At 41.2% G+C, this 26400-nt stretch overlaps 1 protein-coding gene across 3 annotated transcripts in view; it reads right to left on the reverse strand.

Annotated features, from left to right (window-relative positions):
* Positions 1-1411: 1411 nt before the first annotated feature.
* The window catches only part of LOC134500373 (dual specificity protein phosphatase 13B-like), a 35317-nt gene continuing 10328 nt past the window's right edge, over positions 1412-26400 (reverse strand). For 2 of the 3 annotated variants that reach the window (XM_063307668.1, XM_063307669.1), the window contains exons 2-4: positions 9135-9336; positions 6842-7062; positions 1412-1799 (exon numbers count right to left, since the gene is read on the reverse strand). In XM_063307668.1, the coding sequence (XP_063163738.1) occupies positions 1585-1799; positions 6842-7062; positions 9135-9325 (627 nt within the window). In that variant the 5' untranslated portion in view covers positions 9326-9336 and the 3' untranslated portion in view covers positions 1412-1584. Of the gene's footprint in view, positions 1800-6841; positions 7063-9134; positions 9337-15208; positions 15334-26400 lie in introns of those variants that run through there. The other variant, XM_063307670.1, reaches the window with a different exon arrangement.

The following is a 26400-nucleotide window of genomic DNA, read 5'->3' on the forward strand; positions in this document are numbered from 1 at the left end:
GATGTTAGGCTCCCTTGTGTCCTTGGGCATTGGTTTGGCCATGACACTGACCCCCCCCCCCCAAACATCTCCAGGCTAAAGGGTTCACCCAACCACTGGGTCTTTATCTATTCTGATGATCAACATGGCCTGTGACTTTTAGTATACACGATGGGCATAAACAAACACGACTCGACAGTCCATTTGAACAAGGATAGAAGAGAGAAGGTAGCTACATTTCCAAATCTTTCTTGAGCTGAATATGCTAAAGAAAATATAATGAACAAATTGACCAGACTAAACTGTAAGGTAGTTTAATCTACACTGATGTCCAGCTCAAGATATACACAGTGATTAGATCCACAGAGAGGGGCGGGTTTTGTTTATGCTTTGCTTTGCTACAAAGATTGGGCCACAAAATCCAACAATGAATTACATTAATTCCTGTTGTGCAGATTACAGGCAGCCTTTCCCTCAGCATGAAAGTTAGGACAGTTTTTTCCACTATCATTAAGGAAGCCCAACTAGGCTAGGAATCTGTGACTAGAGGCTGAACAGTTAACATTTTAAAACCAAGTAGCATGAGTTGGATCATTTCCACCACTTTGCAAGAAGGGGTAGCTTTTGTTGTTGATATCTAGAGATCAAAACTAAAAAAGAATTTGTGACTTCATAAACCTGAGCTAAACAGAGGAGAAATGTTGCCTTCACTGACTGTCTTCCTGTTTGTATGTATTAGTGCTGCAGTGGGAGTATGCAGTCTTAAGAGGATGAAAAATTCCTGCCTCCCTTCCTTTTGTGCTAGGGATAATCTAGCACATCTGGACCTGAGCAGGTTAGGGAAGCTTGATCCAGGGTGTATTAAATGCTGGTGTTGAATTATTTATGCTTTTGGCTTGGCTCAGGAGGTTTTGTCTGCAGAAGAAAAGTGAGGCAATAAATCAGTCAAGCAAAGAGCCAAGTTAGGGGACAGCAGAGCGCAAGCCATTATTTAACTCGCAAAACCCAGATGGCAAAGAACGAGCTCAGCCAGAAATGGGAGATGGAACAGGAAGGAGCAAACAGCCGTAGCTTTGAAATCTGGGTTCAGTCATGTTGGTTCTAGAGCAAGATAGGGGACATGTGATCTCCAATCATTCAATGGACAGAGCTCAAGATAAAACTGTTTTATTTGCTCCTGTGTAGCCAGTGGTAGAAGGCATAATATCGCAGCCACCCAAGACTTCTGCAACACTACCTTGGACATAAAATGGGGAAGAGCACTGGGGGTGAGGGTGGGAATCATTGGATCCTTCCTTGATCGATTCAAGCAGAGGCTGGACACCACCTGGGTTTGGATTCCTTCACAGAACAGGAAGTTAGATTCAGTGACTCAAATGACTCCATCCAGCTCTAGGTTTCTGTGATTCCATTATCAAACATAGAATGGATACCAAGTTTCTGGCACACCTTTAATCTTGAATGAGATGCTGACATGGCAGAAGTGGTTTTTGTTTCATTGCCCATAACATATCTATTAGCACATTCAGAATTTAGCTGTTTCTGAGGGATGTCCTGGCCTGCCTCTTAGACTTGTCACAGTACAAGAATTTTCTGTCTAAAGTTTCAAGGGATCCCTGTTGCTTCCCCTTTTTCACTCATTAACCGGATGTCAAGCTCCCGAAGTTGGCTGAGGAAACCCGTGTTTGGACAGACTCCTCGGTGTTCTCGCACCGTCTTCAGGGCCTCCACGAGGGTCTTGTTTTCATAGATCATCAAGAAGGCAAGCACAAGGGTTGCTGAGCGGCTTATCCCCATGGCACAGTGAACTAATACCTTCCCTGCAAATAAAAAAGTAATATTATGATACATTCATATCATATATTGATATATTCATATGTATAAGTAATACAGTAAGCACAGTATACCAAGAAATGTGGAAAACGTCAGAAATCTTTGCATCACAGTCATACTTTTTGTTCCTCTTGTTTTTTGTTCCTTTTTTTTTACATGTTCACCTCTGACAAAGTCAGCTGTCCTATGCTAATAAATAATGATGACATCTGGAAAGTTGTTGGAATATTTCTGTCACCAGTTAATGTTAGTCACCCCTTCAAGATTTAAGACTTACTAATATGTGCATTCAGCTGATGTGGGTAAACTAGATCTGATTCGCAGGAGAGGACAGAATGAAAAAGCTTCAGCAGTTTCTTACTCTCTTCAGTGTCTTCTTCCTTCTACATGTCTTCTCATCCATACTCCATCTTTTCTTTTTTCTTTTGGTACAGCATAGATTCTCTGTATATTAAATTTATTTGATCTCCATGTTTTTTCCTTCTTTTATATAGTTAAGGTAGTTTCTGTGGTGCTCCCAAGGAGTCTTTCATTCAGGGTTCCCAGGCTGTGGACATTTCCCCACGAATGACTGATCATGTCTTCACAACAGCACCATGCAATTCTTGAAGTAATGGAAAGCTTGTACTGTTATTTTTGGCACAATGTTGGCCGGATAGCTCTGGAAGATGCATAAGTTGCTATTGCAGAAATTACCTAAAAACCTCCTCAGCTTTAACAATGCCTAGCATAAGATGCATTGGAATAATTATCTTCCACCCAACTTTTAACAGATAAATGTAGGCAAAGGGCAATGAATGTGTAAATGTGGCTTGGGTGGAGTTCAGTGGACCAACATTATAACCTGCCATGCAAGGGAAGGTCCAGTGCAATAAGACTTCAAATAGTAGTTCATTACACTGTTGTCCTTTACTGTTTAACTGGTTCTATTCTGCAGATGTGGAACAGATGAACACCATTAGGTGACTATCTCAAGAGACCTACTCCATAGCAGAGTATTCTTCAATAGTTATAATAATAAAGCAAGCCTCTGGGTATCGCATTATATAGGGCTAAAGCCGTGTGACTTGGCACATTTTGGGTCTGGAGTTCTGTGATGGAATAGGTGAACATAATCTGTAGGTGAGGGAGCCAGTTATGGTTCTGTTTTCATGGCAAGATCATCAGCCTGGGGCAAGATCAGTATTACTGATCAGGATTCAGGAATGCATGCCATTAGATTCATTCATGGCCACAGAAAGTACTATCCAACCCATCCTTTTGTGTTATTTATGATCAATATTCTGGTTGGTTGCTTGGTTGGTTTTAACCTTTGCCTGCTTTTATGAAAGATCCTTTGGATGATCATGATCTCTTTGTATTATTGAGAAAAATCTGGTTCAGTCCTCAGATACTATAACTGCTGTTTTTTAGAGGAGCTGTGAAGACCTGGCTCTTCACCCAGGCCTTTGGCAAGGGAGACTGAGAGCCTCACTTCATCACACCTGCCATCTTTTACCTTTATGTTTTATTGATTTTATTGTAATTTCCTTGTTTGACTGTTGTGAGCCACCCAGAATTGTTGAGAGTTGGGCAGCATACAAGTTTAATAAATTATTGTTACTGTTATTATTCCTGGCAGGATTGGCTTTGAGGTCCAGCTGCCTGCCTAAGACTGGGCCCGGAGCCACAGTGAAGGAAATAAACAAAGAAGCAAAAGAGCTCCTTTCCCTATAGTAAACAAGGCCAGCAAAAACTAAATTATTCAGTGAAAAGTTAGGGGAAACTAATTGCTGTGCTCAGAGTTCTCCTGCAGAGAAAGGATTGATGGACAAGAAATTTATGTTTTTAAAAGCTATGCCGAATGTGCAGAAATGATGATACGAGCTTGTGCATAAGCAGATAATTAATTTTTAATATTTGAGCTGCTTTTTGTGCAAATATGCATGCTTCCAGGCAATAAATTAAAGCAAACAAACAAGCATGGCAGAAATTTAAGCTGCAACTGCAGGGATATAAATTGTAAAAATGCACATCTTTTTAACGCTTTCCTGTTCTTCTGCACTGACAGTGTATTGGTGTATGTGGTAAGCACAGTTGGTAGTGTGTTGTACTCATTGCATCTATCTAAACAGAATCCACAGTTTGAAGACATATTGCCCCTTTGATGCCTCACCCACCAGCGAAGCTCCAGTGGAGCGCCTGCTTCTGGTGCCTTGAATCTCTGCAAGAGATTTACGATGCCCCCTTTTACAGACGGATCAACTAAATGGTTTTCTGTCTTCTGAGTTGGCTGTTCTGTCAATGCCATGGTTATGATTACTGCTTGGAACGAGGCAGTCTAAGCAATCAGCACCATATTGTCCCACTGAGTGAGCTCCTTCAGATGCTGAAGACCTAAGAGCATCGCAATGGCTATGGACGGAGCTATAATACCTGGGGTGAAGAACTTACAGTGCCTACAACTGAGTGCAAGTGAGACAACTCCAATGATGACGGAGGTGAAGAAATCCAACATTTTCTCAGGGTTCTTTCTGCACAGTATTAGTCAGCAGAGCTATTCCAAAGCTATTAAATTTCATGTTTGTTATAAGTATTTATTATTAGATGTTGCAATACAGATTTTGATGGGACACTAACCTGAAATGTAACCACATGTAGGATGGGATAAATGTACAGGTAGTCCTTGCTTAACAACCACAACTGGGACCAGAATTTTGGTTGCTAAGTGAAGCAGTTATTAAGCAAATCTGACCCAATTTTACAACCTTATTTGCAGCAGTCATTAAGCAAATCACCATGGGCATTAAGTGAACCAGGTGGTTGCTAGGTGAATCATGGGGTTCCCCATTAATTTTGCTTGCCAGAAGCTGACCAGGAAGATCGAAAATGATCACATGACCATGGGATGCTGTGACATTTGTAAAAACGAACCAGTTGCCAAGTGCCCAAATTGTGCTTATGTGACCGTGGGGATGCAGTAATGACCGTAAGTGTGAGGATTGGTCGTAAGTCGATTTTTCCAGCACACTTGTAAGCCTGAACCATCACTAAAAGAATGGTTGTTAAGTGAGGCCTACCTATACATGTTTTAGAATTTATGTACTTGAAATGTTTGTGAGTTGTCTTTCTTATCCCTTTTCTTGGATTTATCTTCAGCAGCTGGAGGCATATTTATTGCAAACAACCAACAAGCACACAACACTCACTTGGAGTGATGCAAGGCAATGCAGGAGTGTAAGGGAAGCAGGCAGGAGATTCTGGTCTGCCAAATTGTAGCTCCCCAGGGTAAAATGTGTGATCCCAGGAACTGAGGTTGTATGCTCAGTGTCATCCTTGGACAGGGGAAAGTCAAAACCTGAATGATTCCTTGATACTTGTTTTTCATTTCTGTCCCATTTTCCTCACAAGGCAAACTTTATTTCACAAAGTTGAGGAACAAGGACACCTGAGCCTCCACCCCTTGAAGATCCCTGCTTAGTTGGATTAACTGAGAATAAATTCCTCTGGAGTCTCTGTGACATCAACAGCAGCAGGAGAAGAAACTTGAGTCCCATCCCTAAATATAGCTATAAGAAGAAGCAAAGGAAGACATTTAGCAAGTAACAAAGTCTGGTTTGGAAAAGTGTAGGATGGTTTTCAAATTAGAGTCAGTTTTGTGCTTGATTATCCATAATTAGGTTGCTTCCATTTACTGGATCTAGTATTTTGATTATTAAATGGAATTGTGCCTTTTGTCCTTCTGAAACTGAATATTTACACTCAGAATTTTGGGATTGTAAATCTATGCATTCCTCAATGGCAGTGAGAGACATACAGTATTAAAATCTAACATGGAAAGCCTTAACTTTGGCTTGAATGCTTCAGTTTGGCAGATGAAGACTTTCCCAAACTAACCCAACAGCTCCGACACAAAGGAGGAGCCCTTTGACCTTGACCAAAATGCTTGGTCCCATTCTCGGTTTTCCTACTAAGGATCAAGCTCAGGGACAACCCAGTCCCCTAGTTGAGCCTAAATTACCTGCATGAAGCAGGATTGTTTGGTTCTTTTCAATATTACAGCATATCCATTATTTCTCCTGACCCTTCCCTGCAATTTTTCATCTCTTACCAATTCACTGTTTCTTCAGAAAAACTTTGATCATATGTGAGCACTCAGTTGAAATTAAGTTCATGAACTTGCTTTGTTGTTTAAAAAAAAAAGGCACATGACCCATTTGAATTAGGGAAAAGTAGTTTGTCACGGAAGATTTCCTTAGGAGTCATCAATATCATAATTTTCAATACGTCTGACTGCAGCTAGGTCAGGTCCCATGGCACAGGTTACAGCCTCTAGCCAATTAAAGGGAAATCAGCCAATGGGTTGCATGCATCCGTAATATCCTCATCTGTCCTCACCCTCCTGTTCCACCACAGCAATTGGTCTGAAAAAAATTTCCATTGGTGTCAATAGAAAATGTCTTCCAAACCTAACTGTAATATACATACCCATTGTGAGGGACCTGTCTTGCAAACCTCATCCTCCCACTCCCCTCTGTTGTGCTTAGAAAAAGCCACCTATGGAACTGAATGGAAGATTTCCCCCCAAATCTTATTCCTTAGCACAGAAATAGGAATGGGTTGAAGACCGCCACCCCAGCAGCAATTCCGTCACATTTTATGCATTCCACTGAGGTTTGGAAAAACTTTCAGCTTGTAACAAGAGCATATACGCATGTGTCAAGGGAATTTTCTGAGAGGATGCACGCATCAAGGAAAATAGATATGTAAGAATGGAGGGCTGAGCAGATGAAAGGCTGGTGGGTTATGAGGGAGAATGCATATATAGTCTCTGTGAATTTGTATGGATGCACATGAGTTTGTGCGATGTGTGATGTCTAGCCCAGTGTTTCTCAAGGGAGTTGAAGTCCATACATCTTAAAGTTGCCAAGGTTGAGAAACACTGCTCTAGCCACTTACACGATAAGGTAAGGCAAAGTCTAGCTAGATGTTGGATGGAAAAATGGTTACCAGAGAAGATACAGTACGCTGCCCTGCCCACTCTGTTTACCTCTGGGTGAGTTCAGCGCTGCCCTGATATATTTAGCAGTCGGGTAGAAGTAGATGCTGAGATCAAACTTTGGATCATCATCTGCTTCAACCCCATAATAATCAACTGCCAGGTCTCGGTAGAACTTGGCTCCCGTATCAATGTGGAATCTTCCCGCAGCAGCATTCACGATGTGAGTAATGCCCATTCGGCGCAGCTGCTCTATATCCCGGGCTATATACCTGCAAAAAAAGTGTGCTTGTGTTAGTTCTACTGTTATACTGCATACGCTCATCCTCACCTTGGGGAGGAGTTAAGCGATCATGAATACACGAAAAGGGATGAATTGACTCAGTTAACTAAATACAGGGGTTCAGATTTAACCCCAAAGGGATCCTGGCATGCTTACTGCACCAGTTAACTCTGCTGGGGAAGACAGACAGACAGACAGACAGACAGACAATCTAGTCCTCCAGGAAAAAGAGCTGGAGAGAAAGAGTAGCAGAAACAAGCAAGCCTCCCCATTACAAAAGTCACTGCTAGGGTTTGGCAACATAGAATGAACCTCCCAAACACTGATTGGCTGCAAATCATCTTCCTGCTGCTTGGCTGGCCAATGGGGAAGGGGTGGTGATGTCATGAAGCCTTGCCAGGACTCTTGGATATGAGTACTCATTGGAAAATGAGTACTTCTTGCAGAAAGGGACTGGGACTTTTGATCCTGTTGCTGGGACTGTGTGTTGCTGGAACCCCATGTAAGAGGATCTAACTGGGTGAAACCAGATCTTTGAATCTGTCACTGGAGTGCCATTTCCAGCTCTAATATGTTTCTTATTGGATCATGCAAGCTTTAATACAGTGTTTCTCAACCTTAGCAACTTTAAGATATGTGGGCTTCAACTCCCAGAAATCCCCAGACAGCATGCTGGCTGGGGAATTCTGGGAGTTGAAATCCACATATCTTAACTTGCTAAGCTTGAGAAACACTGCTTTAATATATTTACTGTTCAGGATTTATTGCTTTCTTCCTGATTAGGCTGCAGAAGGAAACAATAGAGTTTTGTTTTGGAACAATAAGTAGTTGTTGGTCACGATGAGCACCCAGAACAACCTGCTACTCATTATGTTTGCAGATCTGGCCAGTTTCAAATAGGGGTGTGTGCAGGGAAGGGAGGCGTTTAAAAGGTTGAGATGCTAGCATGTTAAAGGCGAGCCTTGGTCCATATGGCTGCAGTTCCCCTCTAGATTTTTTTGAACCCCTCCTGCTGATACCCCTATGTAGTGCAATTAAAACCTACTAAGGCTGTTTTACAAGAGAAAACAATGAAGTAAAGGAATTCTATATGCAAACAAAAGACCCTTTTGCAGACACAAAATCACTTATTCCACATATAATATAGAAATATATCTAACAAAACCGTTGTGCTTTCCTCCCTCCCCCCCTCCCTCCCTTCCATCCATCCATCCATCCATAAAAACAATCAGACCCGGACAGTTTGGAGAAGAGAAGCAGGATTGGGGAATAGCAATGGTTCTGTGCAGTGATCAGAGATATCATCTGATTTCATTGTCCCATTTTCAACAGCTAAACAGGTTGTGTGTCAGGCATCGACCTTTTAAAGAAGCACTCAGCATGGTGCCAGAAAGTCTGAGATTTTTGTATTGCTTTATTTATTGATGTTTTGCTTAAATGCTATAATCTGGTTTTCAGATGAACAGAGTACAATAAAGTCATAATAACACTATGAGCACCAACACATTAAAGCACTAATCAAGACACGCAGTAAGTGCAGCTGAAGGAACCACTCCCTTTTATCCCTGTGGGCTGCAAAAACCCAAGCGGGGCAGGGAAGAGTTAAGCGTTTTCTGCATCTCTTTTGCTGATAATCAGTGGTGGTTTGGATGTTTGCAGCCCAAATCTGGTAGTCCCAAGTGAATTCATGGGAGGGGAGCCCAAGCAGTGCTGAGAAGAAACACAAGGTGGCAGAAGCATGTCTAGGGCAGTGTTTCTCAACCTCAGCAACTCTAAATTGTGTGGACTTCAATTCCCAGAACTGGGGAACTTGCACCTCCCGGTCTTGTTCAGCTTAGTCCATCCTTTCTAACTATTGGCCAGTAAGATCCAATAACATTTGAAAGAGACAGTAAAATAGACTAGTATTCAAAAGTAAACCCCCTCAAGGATAATGGAGCTTAATTTCAAATAAGAAGATTGGGATGGCCACATTGGGTTTCCATCTTCTCTTTCCTTCCCTTCTCTGACAGGAGAATCGCAATACTTTCCAGGATAAGCAACAAAAACCCATTCACTTACAAATCTCCAATGTAAAGGTTAGGCCACACTTCATTGACATTGCCCCGGCATGGAACTGGCGTCCATAGCATGCGCTGCAGCACTCCCAGTTCTGGTGTTTGATAGCTCTGCTGGCTGCTGAAGGAGCTCCTTGATGTTCTTTGTATCCTGGGGCGTCGCAAGTCATCTGCGTTTATTGAATACCAAGACATTCTGAAAGACACTGGAAAGAACAGGTCCTCCTTGGCTTTATGGAGACCAATGTGGTGCAATGGGGGTAAATGCTAGACATATAAGATAGGAGACATGATAAGCAATAGTCTTTGGGGACAGATACATACATCCTGTTTGCCTCATCTTTTGCACTGCTGCTTGAGTGCAGGAACCACTGACATTGCTCTCTACCTACTCCAGATCCACCCCTTTTCCATGTTTTGAAGTTCTGCCTCAAGATCTTAAGCTCTTCTGAGTGGATGATTGCAGTGCTGCCTTCTGATCTAGTGAAAGTCCTAGATTTTATTGTTACAGTGCCTGCCACATCTTGTCCCCACCCCTCCAGCAGTGGGTCACTGCCCAGTGCAACCATGTCCTCTGGGCTCCTGGGCTGTTATGTTATGGTGATCAGCTGCCATTTGTAATTATCTGGCCATTGCCTGGTGTTTTCACATTCCCTCTTGAAGATGAGTGCTGTGTTCAACTCTTCTGCATTCTGATCAGTCTTTCCCACCCTGTGCCAACAGCACCATGAAGTTTCCCTTCCCTTCCTGGATCTTTAGGTACATAGGCCCTTTGCTTCTATGAAGCTGGAGCATCAGTTCTTCCTTGCAATGAAGCTTCCATGGACCTACAGTGTAATTAAGGAAAGGGCCATCTGTTCCCTGCTGCCCTGATTATTGTAGCATCAGAGTAACAATGATGCCATAAGGGGAAAAACGAAAAAGCCTTAATGTCAAAGAGAAAAGGGGAAGGGGATGTGAAGGCATCCAGGTAATGCAATTCCCTAAAAGGAAACGCCAGGCACTGGGAGACACCCCACCCCCCCAGTGGGGGCCAGACTGTAAGGCCTGCCTGTCTTTTCTGCATGGATGGGAAGGGCAAGAAGCAGGGAATCACCATCAGTCCCTTGGTGGCTGTAGTCCAGGAATTGCCCTGAGATGGACCAACAGAACTTGATCTAGGTAGGATGAATGCCTATTTGGACAGGTCATATTCTTCATGAAGCATACAAGTGGGAGTAGAGGCTAGGAGTGCCTTCTACGAAGTTCTACTTCTTGATCCAATTCTAGGCAACCTTCAGCGGTTGCCAATTTGGTCAAAACAGATACATTTTACTTTCAACAAAAAGTATCCAACTTGGAAACTAGAAGGTAGTTCTACCCCACCACTGTTACTGCACTGCTTTTCCTCAAAGCAATTGATCCATGATCATCGTCACTGCTGCTGACTTCAAATTACTAAGACTAGGAGAGAACACTAATTTCAGTTGACAGTCAGAACATGCAAAGAAGAGCGTTCAGCTAACACCTCCCCAACCACCTTTTAGCACATATTTGACTAGAAAATAATTTGCCTAGTGATTTCCAAAACAAAACAAAAGAAAGCCAAGCAGTTTCCATGAAGGGGAGATGCAAAACGGTCAAGGCAACGTTTCCCATTGCATTAATGACATTTGTTTTAAATGAAATGGCAGCTGAATCTGCACAGGGAAAGAGGAGACAGAACCCAGGTTTTGTGAGGTGAGATGAGGCAAGTTCCCATCAGTGAGGTTCTACTTATTCACAACATTATATTTTTCTCTAGAACACCTACAATACAAAGAATAGAAGATGGTCACTGAAGGGGAGAATGAACAGGAGCGTGTTAAAAAGCAAATACCTTTTTGAAATAGAAAAGGTGAAAAGTTTTGAGAAGGTGCTTTCTTGAGGCACAGAGACACAGAGGTATTTAAGCACCCAACTTTTAATAAACTAATTTTTTCAGAAGTGGACTCCCAAAACCTTTCTATTTAGGAAAGCAGCCCTTGAATGACAGCTAGCATTCCCCTTCCACTTTCATTACAAAGTGAGTTGATGCAGCCAGGATTAATTGTATTTTCTTTCATTTCACACTCATGGGTGTAGCGTCTATACTGTGAAATATTCCTGATTTAGGGTTATCTATTAGTTTATAAGAGCTTCACTGTCCTGACTTCCAAAGATTCCTGGGAACCTGGTGAGAGGGCTAAATGTTGTCCATGAAGCCCTGCCCAGTTGCTCTTCATAAAGGACAGTCCTTTAGACACGCTGAGGCAGCCACTTCATCAGCAGATGACAGCAAGGTGTGCTGTATGGCCAGCCCTCTGCCAAAATGATAACCAGCTGCCCTCACATCTATAGGGAGGATCCCCTAATGTTGTCCATGGATTACCCAGTTCACCTTCAAATCTGGTTAACTTCTTGGATGAGATGGCAGGATTATTGTTTTGACTTTTGTCTCAGGACCTGGATGTCTTGGCTGCTCCTCAATGGAATCATCTCCCAGGATTCCTAGATGTCATGGGCTAATTCAGACGGGGGGGGGGGGGGAGTGTCAAAAAAATAAGATGGTGGCCATGACTTCACAACTAAAACTCTGCCTCTTTTTTACACGCATAGCATTTCAATCATGCGGTCCCAGCTGCCAACTTTACTGTTCTGATCCCCCTCCCCTGACAGGGGTGGGTGGGAAGTGGGAGGCAGTGGTAAATAAATATTAAATTAGCCTACAAACTTTGGCTATGCTGTTCTTTTTCAAGGGCTTCAGTTCTCAAAGACAGTTTGTAACTTGCACATGTAAGAGTAGAGGACACAAAAGTTACAGTCTGGCTTTAATATTTGAACCCTCAAGAAAGTAATACCAGCCACAACATTGCTTCCAAATTAACTATAATGGAGATAATGTTGTTGCCCAATCCAGCACTTCTAATACATGTTTTCATCTAAAAATGGAGATGACTTTTATACAAGCTTTGCTTGTGTTTGACAATCTCTTGTGCTATACTTACTTTCTGGAAGTAAGAAGATAATGCCCTAAAAGCTGGCTATTCCCACATGATGGACATTGTACAATTCATGCTATGTGGTGTTTGGGCAGTTGTCCTCATTCCAAACCATCACCAATCCACCAGCAAGGCAGCCAGATTTTCCATGGTGTTGGTGTTGCTGAAACCAATAGAATGTTGTTGTTGTTGTGTACATTTTTCCTTCTGTAGTTATAATTGTTATGCGCTACCATAGCAACATCAATGTGTGTGAGTGTGTGCATTTGTCTGAGTGAATGAATGAGAAGAGCTTTACTGTAGCCCTTGCCTACCTTGTGATTATTGTCAACGCTTGCTAGATTGACAGTCCCTTAATAACAAGCATTCTTACATGATCAAGAGCCACAAAGCTTGATGTAAAAGTCATCTCCAGAGCTTTCAAATGCCAGGAGTAGAGTTCAGGTCTTCCAGGGTAATGATGCTATCAACATCTGCAAATCCTGAACCCTGCTTAGGAATTGTGCAGGAAGTGGTTGCTTTGGTGCTCATCCAGAGGAAGACCAAGTCCTGGGGCCTATGTTTGCTCTTGGCAGGCTAAGAAATGCAGGAACGGAAATTTCAGACCTTTGTTCCACATATTCTCCCATTGTTCAATCATAATATTGTACCCAAAATTCTTAGCCCATTTAGTCATACAGTCTTTAACATATTCATCTTCTAAGTTCAATTGCAACAACATTCTATACATTTTCTTAATAAGATGCTCATCGTTTGTACGAAGTTCCATTTCAAGCTGTGTTTTTTCATGAACAAAATTATGTACTTTCTTATCCAGATTGAACTGTTCTGACAATTGTGCATAATTAAACCAGTGACAAGTATAACCTTCCAATTCTAGCTGTTCTCTTGTTTTAAATTTAGGTATCCCTTCTTCAAAGTTCAGGAAATCTTCATATCTCAACCAGTGTGGTTTACCTATCATCACTCTTCTGAAAAAAGCTTCTTGAGGTGACTACCATATAGGTACATTAGGGGACAATATTGGTTTATATTTATTCCAAACCCTCAGTATGGCACACCTAACAAGATGATTTTTAAAGTCTTTATTGGCTTTAACTTTGTCATTCCACAAGGAGGCATGCCATCCAAGTTAGAGATCCTGTCCTCCTAATTCCAATAATTTTGTGTCCTTCAAGGTCACCCAATCCTTCATCCATAGCAAACAACAGGCAGCAAAATACAATTTCAAATCAGGCAAACCTAGACCTCCTTGTTCTTTGGCATCTTGTAACAGTTTATATTTGATTCTTGGTTTCTTCCCTTGCCAAATGAACTTAGAGATATCTTTCTGCCATTGTTTAAATGGTAGATCTGTTGTCAAAATCGGTATTATCTGAAACAAAAACAACATTCTGGGCAAAACATTCATCTTAATCACCGATATCCAACCCATCATTGACAGTTGTACTTTTTCCCACCTTACCAAGTCTTTCTTAACTTTACCCCACAATTTAACATAATTGTTCTGAAACAACATGTTATTCGTGGTTGTTAATGTCACCCCCAAATATCTGACGTTTTTTTCAATTACAAAACCAGTCTTACCCATCAACATTTCTTGACTGTGTGCTGATCAGCTGTCTAAAATGTATAATGGGGCATCAAATGTCTGTTGGAAATGCTCACAGGGGAAGGAATCTTTTATCATTTATGGTGGACTTGTGGAAAAGCTAAGAAAATCTGGAATCAAATATGTAGCACTATTCAAAAGATTCTCAAAGTGGACTTACAGTTGAAACTGGAGCTGTTTCTCTTGGGTTTGATGGACCGACAGCTTAAAAAGCAACATGGAACTCTGTTCTTATATATGATAACAACCACAAGACTCTCATATGCTCAAAGATGGAAGGATGCACAAATTCCCTCAATGGAAGACTGGATGATTAAGTTGATGGAATTCACGCTAATGGCTAAGCTGACAGCACTGATAAGAGAAAATACTGTAACTGGATTTGTTTCCATCTGGAAGCAGCTCTTGGATTATTTGCTTGTAACACAAAAGAATGAAGTCTTGATTTTAGGTTTTGATGATTGAATGGTTTGATTTTAGAGATACAAGGTTACTAGATGTTTAATTAATAGTAAGGGATTAACTTTTAAGTACTTTTATACCTCTGCTGGAAAAGGTCAGAAGCCACTGGTCAGATATGCTTTTTTGCTTATTCCTGCACCAGTTTAGCCTTTCCTGTTTCTGTTTTAGACTTGTATTCTGTTGGTCTTCTATTCTGCGTTAGGTGTCTTAATTATATCTTGAACAATTACTAATTAATAAAAAAAGGAGGAAAAAAAAGGAAAAGGAAGGCAGGGACGGGAGGCTGGCAATTGCACCCCCATCCTCTCCCCCTCTGCCTTTTCTTAGAGGGAAGTGAAACATTTGGCACAGCTGTGGCTGCAAGATGGGACCTGGGCATGCCAGCTGCAGCAGAATTGTTGGGTGAATTTCATTTAGGTTTCAATCCATTGAGGTGCAAAAGTCGGTCAAAGTTATTGCTGAATGTTCAGCCAAACTTTGATTAGAGACAGTTCAGGGGAAAGTCTTAGAGGTGCTTCCTAACTGCAGTTCCCTGCAGAGAGTCAGCTGGATTTGGGATCTCAAGTGTTTGGACTCACTCTGCATCCCCTCTTTGCAGCCCTGGATTAACCATTAAGCAAACTAACCACTGCTTAGGGCACCAAGGGAGGGGTGGCACCCCAAAGTTCTTTTCCCTAGCTATCATGCCCTTAACTTACTTTGTTTTATAAGCTTTGGGAGGGAGATTAAAAATAGTTTTCAGTAATTTTTTGTATTTGCTTTTTCCCTTATGGTATAAAAATTGTATTAAAAAATGCATTAAAAAGTGTTGAAAATTCACATTTTTTTCTGTTGCCCTAGTTAGAAGTAAATAATTTGCTTATATTGCTTACTGCTATTTAGTGTTGAATATATTTTTTTTAAGTTTATATTTAATATAGTTGTGGGCCCTGGTCTGGGGAACGGCCTGGGAAAAAACTGAATTTTTAATCTCTCATGTCGCCTTCAGCACTTATTGAGTCTTACCAGTTAAGCAATGGGAGGGCCAAGGGGCATCAGTTGGCCTTAATCCAGCCTTGCTTCTTTGTCTTGTATTCTGCCTGCACTTAAAGCTACTCCCCTCTGTCCAGGCATTGGGCACTGTGTCTCTGTGGTCATTTTGACTATGCCTGCAAGAGAGAGAGAGTGGACACCCTACTTCTCCTTCTTTGAGAAGGTTGGGTATGGAATATTGATCTCATGGAAGAATAAATGTGGGTCTCCCAAGAGATTCCTATTTCTATTGGCAACCCAAAAAGGATTTGGTGTCCCATGAAGACACCAAAGAACCCACAAGGCAAACTCTCTCTCCTATCAGTGCCCCCCTTGCCAGAACTGAACCTCCCCTTCTAGTGAAACCATCCCAGGAAGGCCTTTTAAGAGTTTCTCCTCTCTTTGGAATGAGTGGGACATGGACCTATTGACACTTTCTCTATAGCAGCCCCCACATTTTGGTGCTTCTTAACCCCAGAGGTCAGTGAAGCACCTTCTCTCATGGTTCTTAGGAAGTTTTTCAACTATAGCTATGTTTCATTGGCCTCCATCTTGGGCACATTGAGTTACGGTTGCTGATTTATTATTACTGGTTTTATTATTTTGATTAATTGTATTGTTGCATTTATAATGTTAGCTTGTTGTAACCTACCAGGAGCCTCTTGAGTTGGACCGGCCATAAAAAGTGAAAAATAATAATAATTTTTAAAAAATAGTGGGCAAGTGCTTTGTTTCTTTGTAGCCTTTCTCACTGAAGTTTCTGTGAGAATATTGCCATGGGAATATTGATATTGATCTTTGCCAGAAAATTGAGAGATCAATATCCTTATTAGGACTTTTTAGAAACTATTTGGTGATTTCAGTCCCATGGCTGAGGACTGAATTGCTGTAGCTAAATAAGAATAAACTTAACAAGTATTTCAAATCAGCTTTTGTGCTGGGGGAGGAAAGGGTGTGGTCAAAAAAAGCAAGATGGTGGCCATGACAGTGTGATTGAAGCTCCACCCATTTTTATGGGCAATGCAGACACTCCTGGGGGGGAGGGATGTTTGACCTAGGTATATCAATCTTATATTCAATATTTCCATAGATGTTGTGATTGAGAGGTTATTTGTATTACAATACATCGGAATTCTGATCTGATTACTCCAACCAGCAATAATCTGTGTAACCTCTAGATGGCAGCATCTATGGATATTTCATAGGACTGCTGCACACGGCACTTTATGTGGTACATTTTTCATTGTGACCTGAAGAGCAGTCTTGCATAGGCTGAAAGGTCAATGATCCTCTGGTGTGAAATGAGACAAAAAGCTTGAATGGAACACCTGAAGTGTACAAAAGCCACACCCCATCACATGTTCTGTACAAAGTTGGTCAAAGCCTTTCCCCTGGTTAGTGGCATGGGATGGGACTGGAATTGAGCTGGGGGAGACCACCAATCACTGTCCTGACTGTGCTTCAGTGCAGCTGTGTGAATGGAGAACAGCATGGCCCTGTTCTGGATGTACATTAAGGGCACTTTGTGGGAGCAGTGCAATTTATGCTGGCATGATTTTCTCCTGGCTCTGGAGCAGGAAAAAAACAAAGCAGCTATGTGGATTGGCCCTTATCTATGAGATTGCTATCCTCAGGGTCTTCCTTCTGCCTTCATTCCCAGGGACCTCTTATTCTCTGACTTTCTCTGAATAGGATGTAGGCTTTCTCTCTTCCTGCCATGTATTTCCATAAATCAACCTCTCTTTCTGTTATACATTTTAACTTTTCACTAATGATTGTTCAGGAAAGATTCCTGCTTTCATGAAAGCTCACTGACTTTCACATCTGGACATATCTACAAATTACACCATGTCCTGTTCCAGTCGTGTTCTGGGGGCCCCTTTCTAAGAAGAATTGAGGAAAGCTAGAAAAGCTTCAGAAGATGGCACCAAGCAGGGACTAGACACTGATCCCTCTGGAGAGACCTCAAAGGAGCTGGAAGCGTTCAGCCTTGAGAAGACTGAGGAAGGATGTGATAATGCTCTTCAAACACCTGGAAGAAATTCTCACAAAAGAGGGTCCAGACCTGTCTTCTCTCATTCCAGAATACAGGATATGAAAGAATGGATTTAAGTGACAGGAAGGCAGATTCTGACTGAACGTTAGACAAAGCTTCCAAACAGGAAGAGCAGTACCAGTGTGGAACCAGTGATGCAGAGAGGCAGTAGAAGTCTTCACTGCCTGGGTTCAAGAGAGGGCTACCATGCTCAAATGGATTGCTGCACTGAACAGGGATGGGACTCCATGGCCCTGAAGGGTCTCTTCCAATTCTATGATCCCAAGACCTATTTATATGAAATGTTTGTAACTGGGGAAAACTGCAACTGCTTATTTGTAAGTGTGATTATATTCACTGGAAAGAGATCTAGAGATTTTCTGGAGTTGTCATGGATTTCTAAACAGAGTTTCCTGTGATTGGTTGATTGATTGATGATTGATTGTCAAATTTATACCAGCATAACACCTCTGAGAGTTGTTTGAGTAGATGGCATTCTATTCTGTTCTGTTCTGTTCTGTTCTGTTCTATTCATATATTATAGAATTACTTTGCATAATACCTCCTAGAGTTCTTAGGCTTTTTTATTACTGTGAGCCACTGGAGACAGTTGCAGAGCTGATGACCATGGCAGAATGAAGAGCTGAAAAGTAGACCAGTTCTTCAATAATTCCTCTCCAGACAAGGAGAGGACTTGAGATCACCCACAAGAGCTCCAGGCAGCTGCTCCTCATGAGAAGACTGCAAGAACAGTGGTCTCTGGTGGGTTTAGAGGTCTGGGAGGTGAGGGAATAGCCAACTTACTCAAACCACAGTTGGTGCCTTCAAAAGCATACTTCCTTTTCTAATCACTTTCGGAAATTGCTTAACTGCTTTTCAGCTATTAGGAACCTTTGGATTGACAGGTTTACAGCGCCGGGTGAGTTTCCTTCAATTCTTAGAAAGAAGTTTTAACAACAAGTTTAGAGACTTAAAAGAATTTTTTTTTGAATAAACAGCAAAATCATGATTAAAACTTTGATTTTAGAAATGGACTAAATTTGAAATAAAATTTTGGAATTAATTATGAAGAATCTTTCCTGTGGGAAAATGCTTTTGTTTTGATTTAAAAAAAACATAGTAAGATAAGACTTAAAAAATTGGACACTAGAGGAAACCAGAAGGAACTAAGATTACAATTAAAAGAGAAGAACACTCAGACTTGACTTACAATTACAGAGCGAAGCAAAATATTCTAACATTGGACATATTGAAGGATATTTTTGAACAATGGACGCAGAAGTTAATTTTAATATTGTCTACTTCTATAGATAGACTTTGTCTAAAAGATGTTATGGAAGAGGAACAAGTTTTACCTGACAAGATCAAGACTGAGTTGAAAGTGGATTTACAAATGACAGGCTACAAGAATGACATGGAAAAAGACGTTACACTGGACGTACAAAAGAAACTGGCTGATGTCTTAATAATTGAAAGGGGTATACAAACAACAAACCAAGAGAGTAACCTGGATAATTTTCCTATACTGGATTTTAAAAAGGGGCTTGTTAAGGTTTTGAAGAATTTTATGAGAAGAGACAAAGAAAAAATGAAAAGAAATCAAGTTCTAAGACATTATTTGAAGGGACTAAAGATGAAGATTGTTAGAAGTAAAAGGAAGGAATTTAAAGTTGGTTTATTTGATCAAGGCTAAAATAGATAAGTTGTTATCTCTGGTAACCCTTAATGGGTATGTTTTTTTTCTTTTTCTTTACTGTATTCTTATTTTTTCTTTCTTTTCTATTTCTATTTCTATTTTTTCCTTTTTTAATGCACCTTTTACTTTTTCTTCTTATTCATTTAGTTTTTTAAATTTGTATTAGTTTTTATTGTTATAACTATAATTGTTAATAAAGTTGCTACAAAAAAAGAAGGGGTGCCATGGGTAGGTGATACATCTGACCATGGAGTTCTGCATGGGACTCAGAGCAGAGCTGGTTTGCTGTCTCAGCATGTCTTTAGAGTCTTCCTTGCATGTGGCTTGCGCAGCTCCCACCCTGGCTGACATGTCCTTTGGGCTTTTCTGAAAATTTCCCAGTTTCTTTGCCTTAGGAACTTCCTTGTAAGATGACTGTAACCTATTCTTCTTGGGACTCTGTGAAAAAAGCTTTCGGATATTTCAAATCATGGGGGAACATGATTATTACTCATAATTTTTAGTTTTAAAAAGTCTCCCTTGAGATGACTTGGCTCACTTGGCTGGCTGGGGGATTCTGGGAGTTGCAGTCCACACATCTTAAAGTTGCCAGGATTGAGAAACACTGGGCTGGCCTATAGCTCTGAGGATTCCTGGTAGCTTCCCACCTGTACGAACCTGATCAGACTCTCCTTAGCTTCTGAGCCAGGTCACTCTACTACCAAAACAATAGACAGGTGGAAATCATCCCCCCTTGCTCCGAAAGAGAATAGTTTCTAACTCATTACATGATGCAGGTAGGAGAAGGGGGTACAAAAAGTTGAATCTTGATTTCACTATAAATATGGCTTGCATTTGGTATACAGCAGACACAGAATTCTTTTGTAATGGCTTCATCAACATTCCAACAATAACTCTGCTTCAAAGCTTTGGTGTCCTTGAAAGTCTGTTCTTGCAATTTCTTACCTAGCCAACTGAGTGAAGTCTGACAGCAGAGACTTAACGGTATAAACTTCCCTTGAAATCTATTTTGGAAAGATATTAAGACTAGATTAATAACATAATTCATAGATGGAAGTATGACCTTTTAAAGGAGTTTTATATTAATCAAAGCTTTTCTAGAATGTGTTGAAGAGATGTAATTAAATTAGTACATATCACAAACTCCAGTTGAATTTTTTCAGGAAATTATAAAAATTATACAATTACCTCTGGCATTTGATAAAATGGTGCATCATCAGAAATTAATTCCACTTTTTTTGTGTTGTTAGTTTTAGATTTACTATAGCAAAATGCTGGAAATATATTTGTTTGGATTAATTAATTAATTGAATATCAAAGAATCTTGAGTAATCTTTTGGTTAAGGATGGTTGATTCATATTTGATCTCCATTTTAGCAGATTGACTCTATACAAATGTATTTCTTGACCAAATAATTAAATATGGATACTTAAAATGTCATCTCTTTCTTTAAGATTACAAATGAAACTAAATATATTCCCAAACTAGGCATTTTTTTTAGTGCCTACTCCATGTGTAGTTCTTGTTTTATTTTCAATGTTTTGTTGATGCACTATGTTAAACCAACATTGAAAATATATAATAAATTTCACCTCCTTTTTTTGGACTGTTTTTCTTTGCTGTTTGCTTTGCTTGCCATGAAACTAAAAACTCTTGAAACTCTAACTCTGATTACCCCCTTGGAAGCTCTATAAACCTTATTTGGGCTTGAATGTTAAGAATGGGGCAGTTTTCCTTTTGGTCCGATTAAAATTGTTTTTATTACTTATTACTTATATAAAATGAAACAGGCTGTGGATAATCTAAACATGTACTAAGCAATATCAGTTTAACATTCTATGAAAGCCACACTTGGCTGAAGACAGGATCAAGGAGAGCCATGGGAAATTCAAACAGATGCTTTAGGAAGGGATTTTGACTAGCTTTGATCAATTTCATAAACATATTCCTATTTTATTTTTAGTGAAGAAGGAACTGTCGGTGTGACTTGAAGTGCAGTTTGCTCTTTTAATCATTTTTATGCAACATTTATAGGAAACGCTGGGGCCAATCTTAACAGGAATGTTGGAGAAATCAGAATGTTAATTACCAACCTGGGAAAAATCTCTAGCACTGAAAGACAAATCTTTCAGTCCTGCCATAACCCATCCCATCAAATATCCAGTGAGGTTTGATAGCAATCATATTTCCTCTAGGGATGTTGAAGATGCATGTCAAATAGGTCAACCAGATTGATTTTTGTTACAAGTCTCTGAAGTGGCTTCACTTAGCATAAAATAGGTGAGTGTTGCTCAGTCTTTTGATGGCTGGGGGCTACATATGACATTGGAAGATCGCTGAGAGCTGAAGTGCGTGCTGCCAGGATTCTGGGGTATCCCTTGTGTTCTGGAGTAGCCTTTGATTTTTTAAAAATATGTTAAGCCTGTTCTATCTTTTATGAGTGTTAAGACAGGTGCCTCCAGTTACTAGCAACTATAGCCAAACTGACTTTTAAAAAGAGGGTAAGAGGGTACAAACCATCCATTCTTATTATAGACACCATCTTCCATTTCTGGCATATATTGATAACCTTGTTTTATGCTTTAGTCCAGAACAGATCTAAGGATGACCCTTGAACTGAGCTGTGGTTCTGGGGATTAATTTGTATGTGGCTTATCAGTACACGAATGTTTTTCAGATAAACAGAAGCAAAGGCGGTGCGTGTTTTTAAGACATATGTTTTTTTCCTCCACTAAGCCCTGAATGGCATTCTGGTCAGCCCATGGAAACTGGAGCAATCGTTTTGGGCAATGAGGTACCATACACCCTGCCTTCAGAACAAGTTTCCATTCTCTTGCTCTGTTCCTTTCCCTTCTAAGACCCTTAGTGTTAGAGATGTTAACAAATCAGCATGCCTCATGTTAGCATATTTATGAGTTGCTCTAGGATGCAGACTCTATGTGAGAGGAAGCTGTTTGTTGCCACTCCCACTTCCTCTCTCTCTCTTCCTCCTCCTTCACCATCTGGGTAGAAGCATGCTTTGCTTCTTTCTCCATCTTGGGCCTAAAGCCATGTGCTTGCCCCTTTCTTCCCTGCAGCTCTTAGCAGCTATAGGGGTAAGAGTTCATTAAGTTTAAGAAACAGAAGAAACAAAGAATCTTTGTTTTTCACCGAAGATGGATGTAACTGAACTAATAATAAAGTCAGTAAGACTCCTTTTACTTATCTTAAACCTACTTTGTCTAAGCGTGTGATTCTTTATGCTTGGGAAGGCTGAGTGTGTGAGATCAATAACCTGTATTTCTCTGATGTGCTCGTTTAAGATAATATTCTTTTTCTGTGCACAGCTTCTCCACTGTGTTAAGCTCTGCTCCATTCAGTGGTCCTAGCTGACCACTAATGGCTTCACTTGGGCAGGTGGGAACGGGAACCACCTTGCCTCCCTTTCACTTGCAACAGAATCTGGAGACCCTCTCTTGGCAGGAGACAAGGGTAAAACATCTCAGCTGTTTCTGATTTCATTCCTGTGGTATGGGAGACCTTCAGCTCAAGAACTGTTAGGGACACCTGTTCAATTATGGTTTGAGAACTGAAGCTGATCAGAATTTGGCACTCCACTGCTTTGCTGCGTGGAGCAGGGATCAGTGGAAGCTTCTCAGATAGCGGTGACACAATCTACAGGCTACCCCAGAGGATCCCAGATGTCTTCCATAAATCATCAACATACAGCCTTGCAGCAGACAAGGAGGTAAAGTGCAGCATAATGAACGAAAAATCATAAATCAAATTAGTACAAAGGTCACCCCACCAGAGAGGGGCCAAGGCTCAGCTAGTACAGCCTGGCAATGCAAAATAAATGATGGCGCAAAAGAGATGAAATCCCATCCTGCTTCTTCGCACGGTCATAAATGAACCTGAGACGTGAGTGTGGAAATGGGGCTATAGGGTGTTTTAGGTAGAGCCGCCACAGCTTTCTAATGAATATGGGAAGGCAGATGGTGGAAAGCTGTAAGAAACTGGAGTTTATGAGATAGCAGACTGGCAGAAATAGGATGAATAGAAGCTGACATACTACAGAAGAAGATCATAGGTGTAAACACAGCAGGTTTCCCCAACCTGGTGCCCACCATATATGATACAGCCTGAAGACAAAAGGGTTTTTGAATACTGCTCTAATCCTAGGCTTCAAGTTGTAATATATCTGGGGAGCCTCAGACTGGGGAAAGTCAAAGTGACCTAAGCAGGACACACTGGTTCCACAATGCTTATGAGAACAGGGCACAGTTCTGACTGTGGGATAGGACTCTAACAAAAAGAGAGTCATAAAAAGAGTTATGATTAATCTTGTTTTGGTTCTCATCATTGCATTTAAGCAACCCTGTATTTTCAATCTGTGGAACCGCAGGCCCGCTGTCTCTGTAGATTCAAGGGAGGAAAGAAAAGAACAAACTGCCATCGGATTTCCTCTTCATTGGTTGCCTTTGCTTCCTCTGAATAATTGCTCCAATCCTTTATATTTCAAATCCTATGAGATATAGATTTGAAGAGATTTGATGTAATAACTAAAACGGAGTGCAGTGTTTTGCGAAAAAACACAGGTTCAGCAAATGCTTGTTACCAAGGGAAAAAGAGCTCTGCAAAAACAGGTTGGCACATTTATCACAAATGCTTTCCTACTCAACCTGTCTGCAAATCAATCGAAGCGAATATTTGTAGCTCAGGGTTGAACTGTGGAGTCCTTGGTGCTCTCTGAGCCTTGTTGTTTTCTTGAAGATGCTTCATTGCCAGACTAGATCACATCTTCAGTGCGAAGAGGACGTGGGCCTTGCTCTCAGTTTATGTACCGTGGCTTGCCCTGCTTGTGTTGGTAGGGGTGTTGTTTTCTCCCTGGGAGTTCTTTGATTGGGCTGTTGTTTGCTGCTTGGTTGATTGCCTGATTAATGGTTCCTTGATTAGGGTGTATTGTGCTGTTTGGTTGTTCATCTGGTGTTAATCCTAGTGTTGGTTTTTGCCTATCTGGGTGTTGATTGCTGGCGAGGGAGTGTACTGGTCTTTTGGCTTTTCTATTGTCTCTTTTGACTGGTATGTAAATGTTGTTTACCTCTGTGTGTCTGTTGATGGCTGCTTTGTCTGAGTGCCAGGCTTCCAGGAATTCTCTGGCATTTTTGGATTTGGCTTGGTTTAGGATGCTCACCGTTTCCCAGTTGAAACTATGGTTGAGTCTGTCCATGTGTTGTGAGATTAAGGAGTTCTCATCATGTCTTCTGACTGCTAGTTGGTGTTCGTGGATGCGCTCTGCTAGTCTTCTGCCTGTCTGTCCTACATAGTGGCTGTTACAGTCTTTGCATTGTATGTTGTAAATAACTCCTGTTTTTTCTTCTTGGGCTATTGGGTCTTTTGGGTTGCTTAATATGTTTTGAAGAGTTTTAGTTGGTTTATGTGCTACGGTGATGCCGTGTGGTTGTAACGGTCTGTTGGTGGTTTCTGAGATGTTTCTGATGTATGGTAGTGTTATCCTTTTCATAGCTTCTGCTGGTTGGGTTGTAGTGGGTTGGGTGGTGAGGCACTTTTTGATGAAGTTGAGTGGGTATCCATTTTGTTGGAAGATGCTGTACAGATCTTTTTCTTTTTTCTGGTGTTCTGGGTTGCTGCAGTGTGTAAGCGCTCGTCTGAATAATATTCTTAACACAGCTTTTCTTGTGGGAGGTTGGATTGTTACTTTGGTAATGGAGCACTTGGTTGGTGTGGGTAGCTTTCCGGTAGACTTGTGTTTCTAGCTTGCCATCATTTCCTCTACTGATGAGGATGTCCAGGAATGGTATTGAGTTGTTGTTTTCTTCCTCCCTTGTGAATTTTATTTCATTAAAGATGTTGTTGATGGTTTCATGAGTTTCTCCCAGTTGTTCCTTTTGTATTATGACCAAAGAAACTGGACAACCAAGTAAAAAGAATTCTCAACAACCTCACCAAGAAAGGTCAAATTACACAAGAAAAACAGAGGCAGATGAAAAGCAGTGGACCTGTCCTCCCATGCTTCTACGGACGCCCCAAGTTACAGAAGCTGGGCATACCACTTCGGCCCATTGTATCATTACCAGGGACTCCTACATATAACATAGCTAAAGAGCTTACAAAGAAACTCAGATACCTCACATTCTATCAACTCCCCACTACAGTGCCTCCAGAAAATCAAAAACCTAAAAATAGAAGAAGATGAGAACATGGTGTCATTCATGGTGACATTACAGCGCTCTTCACATCCATAGACCCGGCACTAGGGAAAGAATCCATGGCCGCAGTTTTGTGCAACACAGCTGACCTAGCCAAATACACCAAAATAGAAATACCAGGATAATGGACCTCATCAACCTCTGCCTTATGACCTACTTTCGGTTTGATGGACAAATATACCAACAGATCAAAGGAACACCCATGGGATCACCTATTTCAGGACTTATAGCAGAGATTGTAATGCAGTGTCTGGAAAGGATAGCACTCCCATACATACAACCCAAAGTATGGATCTGGTACGTGGATGACACTTTTGTCAACACTAGGATTAACCCCAGAGGAACAACCAAACAGCATAATACACCCTAATCAAGGAACTATTAACTCAGTCAATCAACCAAGCAGCAAACAACAGCCCAATCAAGGAACTCCCAAGGAGAGAACAACACCCCCACCAACACAAGCAGGGCAAGCCACGGTATATAAACCAAGAGCAAGGCCCCCTCCCTCTTCGCACTGAAGATGCTGCCTAGTCAGCATCATCTCAGAGAGCACCAAGGACTCCACTGTCTGGAAACATTCCAGATGACCACTTGATGGCACCAAAACCTAAGAATTTTCTATATCTGTCTGTGCCCACTAGTGGCCAACTGGAGACTTGCACCCTGGATCTGATAGCCCTAGCCAAGATCATAAGAACTGATATACATAATAATGTGTGGGAGATGGGCGGTGATAAAAAAATGATAAATAAAAAAATAAATAAATAAAATTATCTACAGCAGTGTTTCTCAACCTTAGCAGCTGGTAAGCCTTGCAAGTCCAGTGGCAAGTGGACAGCTTGTAAGCCTTGCAAGTCCAGAAAGGGGAGGCTTTTCCTCCCCTTTCTGGACTTGCAAGAAGTCCAGACAAGAAACACACCCAGAAGAACTAGCTCTACTTTATTGTAAATCACAATAACAGAATCTTGCACATCTGAAAGTACACTTCTCCCCCATTGCCTTTACAGACCAAGGGAGGGTCCCTTATGTGATGTTTGCCATGCCCACATTCCTGCTGTGGGCTAAACTGCCTCTGACCATTTCCCTGGCTGCAGCTCCTCTCCTGTCTCCCAAGGTTATTCCCACGTACCATTGCACAGTTTGAAGATGTGTGGACTTCACCTCCCAGAATTCCTCAGCCAGCAAGCACTGTGAATCAACCCTGACCTAGAGGCCAGGGGCAGCACAATAGGATCAAGGGAT

Source organism: Candoia aspera, chromosome 6 (genome assembly GCF_035149785.1).
Source record: "Candoia aspera isolate rCanAsp1 chromosome 6, rCanAsp1.hap2, whole genome shotgun sequence".
Lineage (NCBI taxonomy): Eukaryota > Metazoa > Chordata > Lepidosauria > Squamata > Boidae > Candoia > Candoia aspera.